Source organism: Trichosurus vulpecula, chromosome 1 (assembly GCF_011100635.1).
Source record: "Trichosurus vulpecula isolate mTriVul1 chromosome 1, mTriVul1.pri, whole genome shotgun sequence".
Lineage (NCBI taxonomy): Eukaryota > Metazoa > Chordata > Mammalia > Diprotodontia > Phalangeridae > Trichosurus > Trichosurus vulpecula.
The window spans coordinates 20,104,409-20,117,968 of NC_050573.1; the positions used below are offsets into that span (position 1 = coordinate 20,104,409).

Here is a 13,560-nt window from a genome sequence, read left to right on the forward strand (position 1 = left end):
CTGGAATGGGAAGAGTCCCCAGCTGCATGCCAGCCATTAGGGCAGGGACATGTTCAAGATGTGGCTGGAGCATCAGGTACACGTGGCGGTGTAAGGAGCAGTGGGAGACAGGATGAGCAAATTATGATGGAGCCAATCTGGGGGTGGGTGGGGGCTCTGATGCCCAGCTAAGGAGTCTAGAGTTTATTGAGGAAGCAAACGAGCTACAAGAAGGTTTCTGAACCAAGGAGTGGACTGACTGAAATTGCACATTGAGAAAATGCTCCAGGGCCTCTGCACTTAGGGCTTGGGGAAGACTGGAGGCAGCACCAGGCATCAGGATATTCCTTTTGAGTAAATGAGAGATAAAAGGTCTGAGAGTTAGGGGTGGGAGCCCAAGCCATTTCAGCAGAAGTTGCGCTAATTCAGATGAGTAAATCCGGACCACAGGAGTGCTTTGTCGATTCAGGAGATAAATTATTTCCCCGAGTTTACCTTCTTCGTGGCCAAGCTGCTTATTTTTGGTCCGCTTCCTGGCCTCGACCTTGTCGGTGTCTGCATTTACAGCCTCATAGACTGTCTCGGCCACCTCCTGCTGCCAGCGTTCGGATATTACCAGAGGGAAGTTCTTATAAAGCTCCTGGTCACAATCTAGCAGCTAATTGTAATAAAAAACAAATGGAGATGCTTAACAGTGGTGTGTGCCCCTGAGGACTGTGACTTATTCCAAAGCTCTAACATGTGCCCTTTAGACTCCCTCCCTAACAGTTCACAGCACAAGCTCAGGCCGACCTTTCATGCAGAAAGCCCTGAAAGGATGCAGGGTGATGATAAAGTGAAAGTACTCTCGAAGCCAGTGAGATCTCCACTGATCAGAAGCCCGCATGGGCCAGATACAGGAACTAACTGAAACTTGCCAAGAAAACAGAAACTACTGGTAGGAACACTGTCTACTCAGAAAGTCCCACTCCGGGCTTCAGCCTCAGCCTGGTGTCAGCTGTGACAAACCTGGCATGAAAGAACACTCAAATCACAGGCAGACGCTGAGGTAAAAAGGCCTGACTTACTGCTTGCCTGCCCACACAAGCTGGGGTGGCCACTCATCATATCTGGCCTCCGTTACCTTACTCTGCAAACTGAGAGTCTGGGCTAGAGAAACTTGAGAAAAAGCCTCCTTTAACTCATGTGTTCTGGAGCAGTAGCTCTGCTAATGAGACTTCTTTTGTCAGAACAGTGACCCTGAGGTCTTGGAATATCCTGATTTAAACTAATATAGTGCTTAAAAAACTGATTCTGATTTTATATAATCAAAATTAGCCATTTTACATTCTGTAATAGTCTTCACATCTTATTTGGTTCTAAATTCTTCCCTTCTCCATAGACTGGACAGGTAAGTTATTCTTTGCTCTCCTAATTTGCTTACGGTATCACCCTTCATGTCTAAATCTAAAGAACCATGAGAGGGATACCTTTTATTTAACCTGTCTTTGTGTGTAAAGTTTTCCATAAATTCTCTGTCTCCTACCAGCCCCCTGATGTTTAACAGTTCTTTGGAGAAAGGTGTAGCTTGCATGCTTATTAAAGTTGCAGCTGGCACAATGCTGGGAAGGGTAGTTTACACAGTGCTGTAGGAGAGAGGCCAGATTCCAAAAGATCTCAGGAGAATTATCTGGATTCTTCCAGAGGGACCACTGTCTAAACCTGGCCCACAAAATTATCTGCAACACCTGCTCGGCCAGAGAATGTCCACTTTAACTTCCTGACTGTAAGAGCCCAGGTGCCCGATGACCAATTGTGGACCACTGAACAGCTGCCTACATGACCTCAGTGATGCTCTGGGCTGCATGACTAAGGGCAGACCTAAATGGATTTCAGAGGAATGAGATCTCCTTGACTGGCTTTAGTGAAACCTCCATCCCAATGAGTCTGTGATCCTGCCAGCATCACCGGCTGCTGCTTAGTGGGAACTGCCCTATTTGGTTGTCTTCTATCCCTTTCAATAAATGTCTTTTTGCTACCACATAGTGGTTCCCATCCTGATGCTCACACAATTCAAACTCAGGCTCTCTGCAGTCAACAAAGCTCCACCTGGGGTACTCCCTCCACTGGAGACCCTCCTTCATCTGACATTGAGTCGTTAATGACTACTAGGGGTGGGGCAGGTCTCCATATTTACTACAGAAGGAAGATGAGAAGTTCTGTCAGAGGCTTTGCTAAAATGAATGCAATAGAGGGGGAAACAAGCCTACAGGAAGCTTGGAATGAGACCCAACTAAGCTAGATTATGCCAAGAGTATTTGCAGATGAAATTGGAAGGAAGAGAGCAAAGAGATGAAAAGAGTACCCAATCTGCCAACATTTTTGGTAATAATAATTTATTTTAATAAACAAGAACGGAGTCATTACTGGCTGGACTCTTAACACTTCAGTTCCTGATGTGCCATAATGAGGAAGTGAAAGCAGCATTTATAAAACTCAAGTTGGTAAGAACAGTTGGGCCAAACCAAGTGAACACAGATGAAATCTGTGCTCCTAGAAGTGACACAATTTTGAAAGGATTAAAGGCTCAACTTAAAAGATATCTGAAAGAAGGGAAAATACCAACTCCCTAGTAAATAAATTATATTATTTTAAAATAAAGGTGACAGAAGAGACATCAAAAATTAGTGACCTCTGTTCTGGCCTTCTCTTCAAGGTTCTGAAGTGCTCTTTCATTTCAATGAGATATTTATGCCAATGATCCACACACACACACACCCTCTCAATAGTATCCTTGATGAAAGCAGCAAACAGGCTGGCCTCTCCTAATGATTTTCTATAGCGGCCACATTTTTAGTCACACAAGAGAGTGAAAGATGCATAGAATACAAGATCAGACAGTTTGTTCCTAACAAAAAAAAAAAAAGGCAAAACATTATGGCTTTAAAGACTCCTCCAAAAGAAGATAACTCTCCTGGACGGACAGCACCACACATAGGACCCTGGCAGCTCTCTGATTAACCATCTCAACAGAAGCAACAACTGGGCATCCACAGGGTTCTCCATTCCAAGGAGCTCCTAACCTGCACAGATCCAGAAGGAAGTTGGATCTCCTAAAGATACAGCTGTCCTATACTGTGCTGATGCCATGAAGCTGCCATTTACAGACTGAGTGATCCAGGGTGCACAAAGCACTTTACATGCACTCTCTCACATGAGCCTTATGACAACCCTGGGAGGGAAGAATATGCTGCAAGTGTTGTTCACTCTATTTTGCTAATAAGGAAGCTATGATGTCAAGAGGTTAAATGAGTTGCTGCTCAGGATCACAGAGCCAGTTAAGAACAAGAGCCAGGGAATCTTCAGTGAGACTGCACAATCACTTAAAAAGGACGAGCTTTTGCGAAAACACAAAATACAAAAACAGTCTATTGTCCAGCCCAAGCTATGATGTTGGATGAGCCATCCACTGAGGGTGTATGTGTACAAAGGAATTGTGGCTAATGAGCTACGCCTAGAACTGAAGAAGAAAGAGAGAGAGAGCATCATACTGCATACTGGAAATTGTTCAGTGCTTTCAACAACCCTAAACTGTTCCATGACACAAAAATAGATCTTTTAAATGTCTTGTATGCCTTACAATGGTGGGATCCCAACCCACTTAAGTCCAGTGCATTTCCTATTACACCATACTGCCTCCCACAATGATTGACATACAAGAAGTGGCATAAAAAGTCAGTAAGTAGTGAGATTGAGAGACAGCAGATGGAGAGCCAAGGGTTGCTGTACCTGGGCAATCTCAGAATGAAAGGGTTTCAGCAAATCAGCTAGCTCCTCAATAGAGGCTTTATTGGAAGAGATGAGCAAGTCATGTTAATGAAACAGAGGAGCTGTCCAAGTGCTGAACTACAATCTTCTCAAGAATTTCAGGTGCTCTGAATACAATGCTGAAAGGTCAAATTGAAGTGGGACACTTTCCCTGCTCCTTGGAAGCTACAGCCTAGTGATAGGCTTAGAAAATAAAGAGATTTTCAGTAATTTTAGAGAAAGAAATTTCAGTTCTGTAGTGAAGCTGGAAGCCACATTACTAATGAATGTGAAATTACATCAGACCAGAGGAAGTAAAGGCACAAGTATCAATAGTCCTTCCTAAGAATTTAGCTATGAAAGGCAGGTGATAGGATAAGTTGATCAAGTTAGAGTCAAGAGATTTTTTTTAAAGGATGGAAATCCAGGTTATGTTTATAGACAGCAAGAAAGGAGTTGGTGAATAATTAGAGATTTAAAATTAGGAAAAAAAGAGAGGGAAGATGATCACAGGGTCAGGGCCCCAAGAAATGGAGTAGGATCCAGGGTATAAACAGATAAAGAAAAAGAGAAGGTCACCTCAATAGACTGGAGCAAGAGAAGAGAGGATGAGGGATGACATGGAGCTGTTCTGAGATGTAGAATAGGAGAGAAGAAACAGCTCACAATCGATGGCAAATATTTTCTAAGTAAATTATTAGGAGGCAAGGTACTGATAGGGAAGGAGTGGGATTGGTAAAGAAGTATTGGGGAGAGATGAAGAAATGTAGAACAGCTCCTAGGTGAGTGTGAGAGAGATGAGATTAGGAGGGGAGGGGACTGCTTTTCAGCAGTGAGAGCAGAGTTGAGATTAGATAATGTAAAGCGGAAGTCAGCCCAGGAGTGAGGGCTCTTCCAGAGACACACATTCTGGAGACACACAACTAGAAGGCTAAGTTCCTTCCAACTCTAAATCATCTATGGAAAACTCTATTGATGTTCACTCACTTGCTGACACATTCAGTCTCTACCATGTATATACCATGATCCTTTACTGCTATGTTACAGTTTTCAGGCCCTAGTCTCAGGTTTCCTCCAGGACAGGGCTTGGCTTTCTGCCTCAGCTTCTTTCTCACCCTCATGCACATGTAGGGGTCATTACTGGCCCCTGGTAATCTCTGGCATTCTTCTGGTTAGCTTGGACTTTCCCTGTACCATTGCACCTTTAAAAAAAACCTTGCAAAATCTAATGGTGTTGGTCAGGAGAGCCCTTATTCGTAGGTAGTAAGGAAGTGAGCCTGATTATCTAGGAGGGGACAGATGGAGCCAGTAAACATGTACAAAATGAGAACACAGTGGCCGACGATCATTTTTTTGGTACTAAGTGACAAAGTTTTACTAAGAAATGTTAACAAGCATCATTTTCTCTTATGATTCACTATCTAGAATAATGTCTTGACTGTACTTGCAAAATAATAATATGAAAGTATCAAAAATTCAGAAGAATATATTAAAAGTAGTGACTACTTAAACCTAAAGTAGTGATTTACAACCCCAAAATGATTCCCAGCAATTCACTATGTACTTGATCTTAACTCACTCTGAGAAAACTAAAGATCAAAGAGAACTCTGATAACTGACAGCTTACCCATAACAAATTAGGTCCCACATTTGCAGGGGTTTATTGTGTTGTAAACACTTGAGGTTTTATTTCAATCAACTATAATCCAAATTAAGAGTATTTGAATTTCATCAAAAATGAATACGTACTATATCCATTCTTAGAATTCTTTCTCAATTCTAGGCTAACACTTCCTCAAATGGTAATGATAGTAAGACATACTCCCCTGGAGTTTAAAACAACAAGAATAAGTCACACAAGCGCATACCTTAATGCCTTTGGTGTCCTCTTCATCAAATGAGCCAATATCAAAAGCATCTGCAGCATTTACCTCACCGCGGGGAGGGATCAGTGGTGGAGGATACTGGAAAATTCAGAGCAGGGCAAGACAACAAGCAAGCTGTGCTTTCTGGCATATGCATTTTTTTTGGGGTGGGGGGCAGTGGGGACGAGTTAGGGGATATCACATCAAGGTTTTCCAAGTAGCGACAGAAAGGAACACTTTTCAGGATGAGATCTATTGTGTCAAGTATTAAGTTGAAAATAATCATGTGCATTTTTTCTTATACTTGCTTATTCTGATCACAACAAAAAGAATCTTACTCTTCAGAGAATTCAATGAAAATATTTTAAAAATGAACTGGTTTTCAGAGTTTTTATTTAAAAAAAAATTACTGGGTCCCTGAGATTACAGATCTGAATAAAACAAAATGTTCTCTTCAGAATCATATCTATTCCAGAAGAGCAAGGAAGAGACAATGCAGTTGCTACATACGCCATAAGCTTGAATGTCACCTAATTGGGAGCCTCCATTACAAGGAGGTCAGCAGAGACATCAAGCATGAAAGCTCCTCTTAACTCAATTCTAAGTAGATGACATTTTGAAAAATTGTGCTTCCAAGATCACCCTGTCAAGGCCATTATGAAAGGGTGACAACAAGCACCGGGACTGGAGTGAAAAGATCTGAGCCCAAGCCCTCGCTTCCAACATGATGACCTGTGTAAACATGGGTGGGTCACTTAACCTCTGTGCCTCAGTTTCACTGCTTGTAAAATGAGCACAAGGATATCTTGCCCTACATACCATCACCAGATAGTTGTGAGGAAAGCATTTTATAAACCTCACAGCATTATATGAAAGCCAACATTATTACCAGAATGTTATAAACCTAAATTGTCTTCCTTTGCAGAGACTTTTGTCCTTTGGAAAAATGAGAACTCCCCAAAATCATAATTTGCGTGATTTCTAGAGGTTTGTTCCAGCTCTAATGAAATGATTAATATTAATGAAGCTCACAAACAACAAGGCTCAACATTATCCACATTAAAAATGGTTTCAGGTGCCAGTATTACACGGTGTCATGCTGGGTAAAAGACAGAAGTCAATTCTAAAAGATATAATATTTATTCTATATGGACTGAAATAGCTACACACACACACACACACACACACACACACACACACACACACGCAAACACAATCTTTCTCTCCACATACAAACTGAAGCACTTCTCTCAACAAACTGAAAGGGGTTTCAATTTCAATTCTATGGCTATTTTAGGCCAAAATTGGCTTTCTTAGATTCAGTTCTCTTCCCTAACTCACCATTTCATATACATGACTGGAAAATATAATTACTCAAATGTAAGAGAAAATATTTTTTAAAAAAAGGTTGGGTTTTTTGCCCTATTTTTCATTAAATTTAGTATTGCCTTAAATGTAATGGAATTGACATTGGATTGTCTCTGCCCTCTTACAAATCGAGGAGATCCCAGCCCCTGAAGTGTTGAGAGGAATTCAAGAACGTGAAAAAAAGCTAAATGGAGGAATGGTAGACAAGGAAGGGAGGCCCAGAAACACTAAAGTGGAAGGAGGAGGGTGGCTTAGGTGCCTTCCAATCTCCATCAGGCCATGATTCCATGGCTGGGGCCACAGCAAGAGAAAGCAACAGGACGGGGTCTTACAACGGGCTGGCTACCTTCTGCAAGTAGACATGCTGCCAGTCGACTCCTTTGAAAAATATGTGGCTTTTTACTTCCTCTGCACTAGAGAAAAAATAAATAGTATTAATGATAACAAACATGCCTGTCAGAATGAAATAAGCAGAACCAAAACCACTTCTACAATGACCACAACAAAGGTAAATAAAGAGACCCCCCACTCTGATCCTGCAACGGCCTTCCCTCCTCTCAGCAGACAGTGGCGGGGGGGGGGGGGGCACTCTATGAGGAGTTCTAGCTCTCCTCCTCCTTGTTGTTGCTGGCATAAAGGAAAGAGGGGGAGAACTTCCAGAAATGACTGAAATGTAGAACAAAGCCATCAGTAACTTGTTTTAACTACTTCCTAAACAGCTAATCACACCAGGAACACTGGGAAGTAAGAGGATGCTGGGCTCGTCCCATGGGCAGAGGAATAGGGGTGTGCAGCTGCCCTACTTGGTACCTTGGCCCGAGCTGCACAGAGAGGCTGTGGGAGCCACCTTGGAGATCTGTGAGAGACTCTGCAGTGATGACAAAGGGAGGTTGACGAGAAGAGTGAGAACGAGGCTCATTCACAAGTCCCTTTGCCCTCATGCCATGGCAGAAGCAGTCGGCCATAGGCTGCCCCTCAAGGCCAGAGCCCAGAAGGCCAGGGGAAGCCTCAGATCCTCTGATGGCAGGTGCTTCTGGGAAGCCTAAGCACAGTTAGGCCTGGATTCTGAATGGGTCAGGCTGAAGACTCAATTGCCACAGTACAGTCATTTGGGGCCAGGACCAGGTCCCAGCTTGGACTATGGGTGGATCACAGCACTCGGTACAGGAAGCAATCTTAGAAAAGGCTGGATTCAGGGTTCCCAGAGGGGAGAGCTAGTCATCATCCAGCTTCATGTCTAGGGGAGGGAAAGAGTCGCCAGGAAGGCCTAAAGTCCAGCAGGGGTGAGGGCTGTGTGGCTTAACACAAGGAAGTGATTCCTGAAGAGGGAGCTCAGGGGAGGGCATCAGGTTCAAAGAAATCTTGATGCAAAGATTGAAGTTGATAAAAAGCTGCAAATCCCATTAGGCCCAAAGAAGCTACTATAGGTGGCTGGTGAGGAGCAGCTGCCAGCTGAGAAGGCCCAGGCAGGAGGGGAGGTGAAGGCAATGGGGGAGAGCGGATGGTGTGGGCCCCTCTTGCCAACAATGGTGAGTATGCAGGCAGTCAGTGGTCAGTACACAGCACATGGTAACTCTGTACAAAGCTATGTAGAAGACCATAGCCTGTGCCCTCCTGGGGATGCCAGTGACCCCTGTTCTCCCCAGGAGAAGCAAGGACAAGGAGAGGATGGAAGGAGGAGGTGCTGGGAGGAGCAGCCCAGTAGAAATGCCTCTGAAACCTCCAAGATCACCCCCTGCCTCCCCTCACAGCAGGCCTCCCACTTGTCTCCAGGAGCTCCTGTGTTGCCCTCCATTCTCTGCTCCCTGGCTCTAGCCCCTTCTCTGGGTCCAAGGCCAATCTATACATGTGCCCTAGGGCCAAACCACCCTGTCTTCTCCAGCAGACTGCCCCCCAGGGATCACCCCCTTGCTCATCTTTGATCTCTTCCTCCCTCCTGGATCCTTCCCCGATGCCTAAAAACATGCCCAAGCCTCTCCCATTCTTTCTAGCTGTTCCGCTCCTCTTCCCTTTGCTGGACCATCCACAATATTCCTCCTAACAGTCCACGTTCCCCCCTTCCCTCCCACATGCTGCCTGGGGCATCTGTTTGTACCCCTTCTTGGTAACTTCATCCACTTTCATGAATTTAATTATCAACTATATGCAGATGGCTCAGACATCTCTGTGTGTCTTCCTGTGTATGTCGCTTTAGGGCAGGGGTGGGGAACCTGCAGCCTCAAGGCCACAGTGGCCCTCTAGGTCCTCAAGTGCAGTCCTCTGAATCCAAACTTCACAGAACAAATCCCCTTAATACAAGGATTTGTTCTGTAAAACTTGGACTCAGTCAAAAGGGCTGCACCCCAGGACCTAGAAGGTCACCTGCGAGACTACAGGTTCTCCACCCCTGCACTAGGCTCTCATCTCATCTGTAATTTCACACCACCAACTGACTACTGGATGTTTCAAAATGGAAGCCCTAAAGACATCTCACCCCCACATGTCCAAAACTCAATTCCTTTCGCTTTTCCCCCAAACTGCCTCTGAACTCCCCTATGGCCCCCTCAGGGTCACATTCACTCAGATTTTCATTCTCTCTCTCCCTTTCTCCTGCTCTTCTTCTCTCTTCTCTTCCCCTTCCTCTCCCTCTCCCCCACTGCTGGGCCTGCAGCCAAGTATTTCATACTCACTGAAGAGAATTGTACTACCTACCTCACAGCATTGTTGGGACAGAACTATAGAAATGAGATCTATTGGTGCTGAATTATAGAAGTGAAAGTCCAAGAGCCTACGAGGTGCTATGTGGCCATTTCAGAGACCTATGGTCTTTGACAACAGAGCAGACACAGGACATAGCAGTGACTAAAACCAATGTTGGTGAAGTCCGAGTCACTGCAGAGGCTGAGGAGTCACGCAGACAAGAAGGCAGAGAGAAAGGAGCACCTACCCATTTCCCAGGCAGCCGAGTCGCTGACTGACGTCTCTCTGTAGCAATCCTTCCAAGAGGGATTTTAATTCCGGGGAAAATGCATCTGGAAGCTCCACATTCTACAGACAAAAGGCAGTGTGATAAATGGAGGTAAGGCACAAGCAGCAATGTACAGGCCACAGGTAAAGGCATGAATGGAGAAGCATGCTAGTGGCCACTGGGGAGCTCCGGAATACATATTGATTCGAAGGGAACATCACGATCAGTAGGCTATTATATGTCAATCATTCAGGTCACAATAGCTTTGGTTTCTGCACCGTCCTCTTCCCTTAGCCAACTGTGCTTTGTCGTCTGGCCTCCTTTCAATCCACCTCGGTCTCAGAAATCCCCTCAAGAACTCTTTCCATTCTCTCCCTTCTGGATGCCAGCTCCCTGTGGGCTCAAATGAGCTCTATTTCCCTCTTTCTCATGAAGCTGCCCAAGACAGGCACAGAAAACAAGGCAGATGCCCTTACCACCGTGAGTGTCATCCGGTCGATCTCGTGCTTGTCTTTGGTTTTGTGTTGTCTGAAAGGGCTGTGACTGTGGAAATAAATGAGACTGGAATCATATTTAGAACCAGAGAATATGTCATGCCAATGAAGCTGGATTCATCTTTTCTAAATGTACATTTGGTGACATTCTTCAAAAGATGACTAGCAGCTGGGTGGTACAATGCATAGAGCTGGGCCTGGAGGTATTTACCAGCTGTGTGACCCTGGCCAAGTCACTTTACCTCTGCCTTACCTCGCTGTAAAACAGAGATAACAATAGCACCTATCCCTAGGGTTGCTGTGAGGTTCACATGAGATAATATTTGTAAAGCACTTACCAATGCTAGCTACCATTATTCAGAAACATGGAATCAAGAGCTCTTACAACAATGTGGAACAAGTTATCACTTCCAGCGTGAAAATATTCACACTTTTCCTCTGGGAAGTATTCTTAAAACTGAATTAGGACTTCTGATCATTTAGATAATGAGCTCTTCCAGTTAAAAGTGTCTTGACAAGATAATAATATAATTATCAAACAAGTGGGAAACATCAGTAGCAAAGATCCCTTCAAATACAACGAAAGTGATTCCCATTTATATATTGTCACATAAGTATTCCTGATCACCAATTACCTTCTTACAATGGCGCACAGCCACCATGATATCTATTACCACAGAGAAAAAAATGTTCAGTAGGAGAGAGGCACTAAGTCATTTTTCCTTCAAAGAAGTGCCAATTATTTGATGTTAATTGACCAAATCTTGTTCTAGGTCAGAGAAGCCATGAGTTACAAAGAAGGGATCTTTGAGTTCATGGCGGGGTAGGGGTGAGGTGGGAGGGATTTCTTAATCTGAGATCTGGGTATGTTTTCTGTTGGTCTCAAAGGCTGGGTCTCCCTATCTTGTCCAGGATGCTTATAGGCCTAATCTTGCTACTAAGTGGCATGGGAACTTGGACCTACTCCTTTCTGACATGGACTGATTCAACCCTCCTTAAGCAACCTAGAAGACTCCCACTCTCAGGGGCTCACAATACTGATTGATGCTGGACATAGAGTGGACACTCCATCTGCTTTAGCCCACTAAACCTCAGAACTCCTAAGCTAACGAGATCCGGCAGCCTCAGTCATCCCAGGAGCTAGAATCATGACCAGCTCGTAAACTTGTCTTTAAAACATTTTGATAATTGTGTTTTAATATAATTGATTCCCTTAGTAATCCTATATAGTCAACAACAAGTCAACAAGCAATTATTAAGCACTTACTATATTCCAGGTAGCTGGAATATAGTATTATATTACTATACTATTTTGGGACAGCTAGGTAGTGCAGAAGATGGGAGTGCCAGGGCCTGAAGTCAGGACTGGAGTTCAAATCTGGCCTCAGACACTTACTAGCAAGTTGCTTAGCCCCATTTGCCTCTGTTTCCTCATCTGTAAAATGTGGAGAAGGAAATAGCAAACCACAGCAGTATCTCTGCCAAGAAAACCCCAAACAGGGTCACGGAGAGTTGACATGACTGAACAAATGAACAACAAAAATATTCCAGGCACTATGCTATGTGCCAAGATACAAAGAAAGGGAAAAGCAGGGGTCCCTGCCCTCAAGGATCAAACAACTATGTACACACATACATGTATGTAGGGAGATACAGATATGTATACATGTGTATCTATGTACATAGTTATATATGTGTGTATGTATGTAAACACATACTCACCAAGGTGTAAGGAGGATGGAAAGTTAGGAAGAGACCAGGATGTGAAGGGCTTTAAAAGCCAAAAAGAGGGTTTTATGATCCTGGAGGTGATAGGGAGCCACTGAGTAGGGTGATGACATGGTCGAACTGTGCTTTAGGAAAATCACTCTGGCATTTGAGTGGAAGATGGACTGGAGAGGGGAGGGCCTTGAGGCAGGCAGACCACCCCTCCTCCCCCAAGCGGTTCTTGCAATAATCTAGGAGTGAGAGATGAAGGCCTGCAGAGTGGGGGCAGAGTCAGAGCAGAGGGAGATGATGAAAAGGTAGAATCAACAGGATTTGGTTTTCACGACAGGGACTTGAGCCCTGCGCCATCTTGGTCTCCCACCTCCAGACACTCTCCAGTTTATCAAGGTCCTTTTTGCAGTATGGTGCCCAGAATGACCCTGATATTCCAGGTGTGGTCTGACAAAGGCAGAGAGCAAAGAGCATGACTGATTCCATTCCTGGAAGCGATTCCTCCCTTGGTGCACACCAAACGCATGAGCTTTCTTGGCTGCTACATCATCCCAGAGAGTCACACTGAGCCTGCAGTCACCGCTCCTATTTGAGACCTACACAGCTACACTGTTTCTATCCAAGTGCAAGGCTGTGCATGATCCCTGTTGAACGTCATCTCACTGGATTCAGCCTATACTCCAGCCGGCCAAGAGCCTGCAGCAACTGAGTCTATCCAACTCCACATTAGCCACTGGCCCGGTCGGTTTTGTATCACCTGCTAGTTTGAAGAGCATAATATCTACACCTTTGTCCAACGCCTTCCAAAAATGTTAAACAGCATGAGGCTATAACATATCCCTGGGGTTCCTCACTGGAGACCTCCTACCTCCTTAGCACTGAACCCTTAACAATCATTAACATTAACATTAGCCGTTTGGTTAACAACCAACAAAGTCTAGCCTTCCAACTACACGGGCTGTTAGGAAAGTACACCAGAAATGACAGAACTCTAAGGAAATGTAAGCTATTGGGCACTTTTTAATTATAAATCCATTCTTATGATCAAAAACTCAACTTACTCCCCTTACTCACTTACGTACTGAGAAACATTAGACATGCCAGTAGGCTTTGGCTCACATTCACTTCTTTCTAATTATTTAGTTTTCTTTTTTGTCCAGGAGGTGGCAATATCAACCTGGATTTCCTTCCTCAGCTCCTAGTGGTCAGGAAGGGAGGGAGGCAGGGAGAAAGGGAGGGAGGAAGGGAGGAAGGAAGGAAGGGAGGGAGGGAGGGAGGAAGGAAGGGAGGGAGGGAGGAAGGAAGGAAGGAAGAATAGGCAAGGCTTGGAGTGAAAGGCAGAAGGCAGCTCAGAGGTCTCTGGTCTCTAATCGTGACTAAAGCCCTTGGAAGCAGCTTATTC

At 44.5% G+C, this 13,560-nt stretch overlaps 1 protein-coding gene across 1 annotated transcript in view; it reads right to left on the bottom strand.

Moving 5' to 3' along the window:
* Window positions 1-13,560, bottom strand: part of GRK3 (G protein-coupled receptor kinase 3) — a 181,814-nt gene that overhangs the window by 15,398 nt on the left and 152,856 nt on the right. Inside the window, exons 14-18 of the mRNA XM_036755351.1 lie at window positions 10,422-10,488; window positions 9,925-10,025; window positions 7,345-7,411; window positions 5,634-5,729; window positions 475-637 (exon numbers count right to left, since the gene is read on the bottom strand). Coding sequence (XP_036611246.1) covers window positions 475-637; window positions 5,634-5,729; window positions 7,345-7,411; window positions 9,925-10,025; window positions 10,422-10,488 — 494 coding nt within the window. The remainder of the gene's footprint in view (window positions 1-474; window positions 638-5,633; window positions 5,730-7,344; window positions 7,412-9,924; window positions 10,026-10,421; window positions 10,489-13,560) is intronic.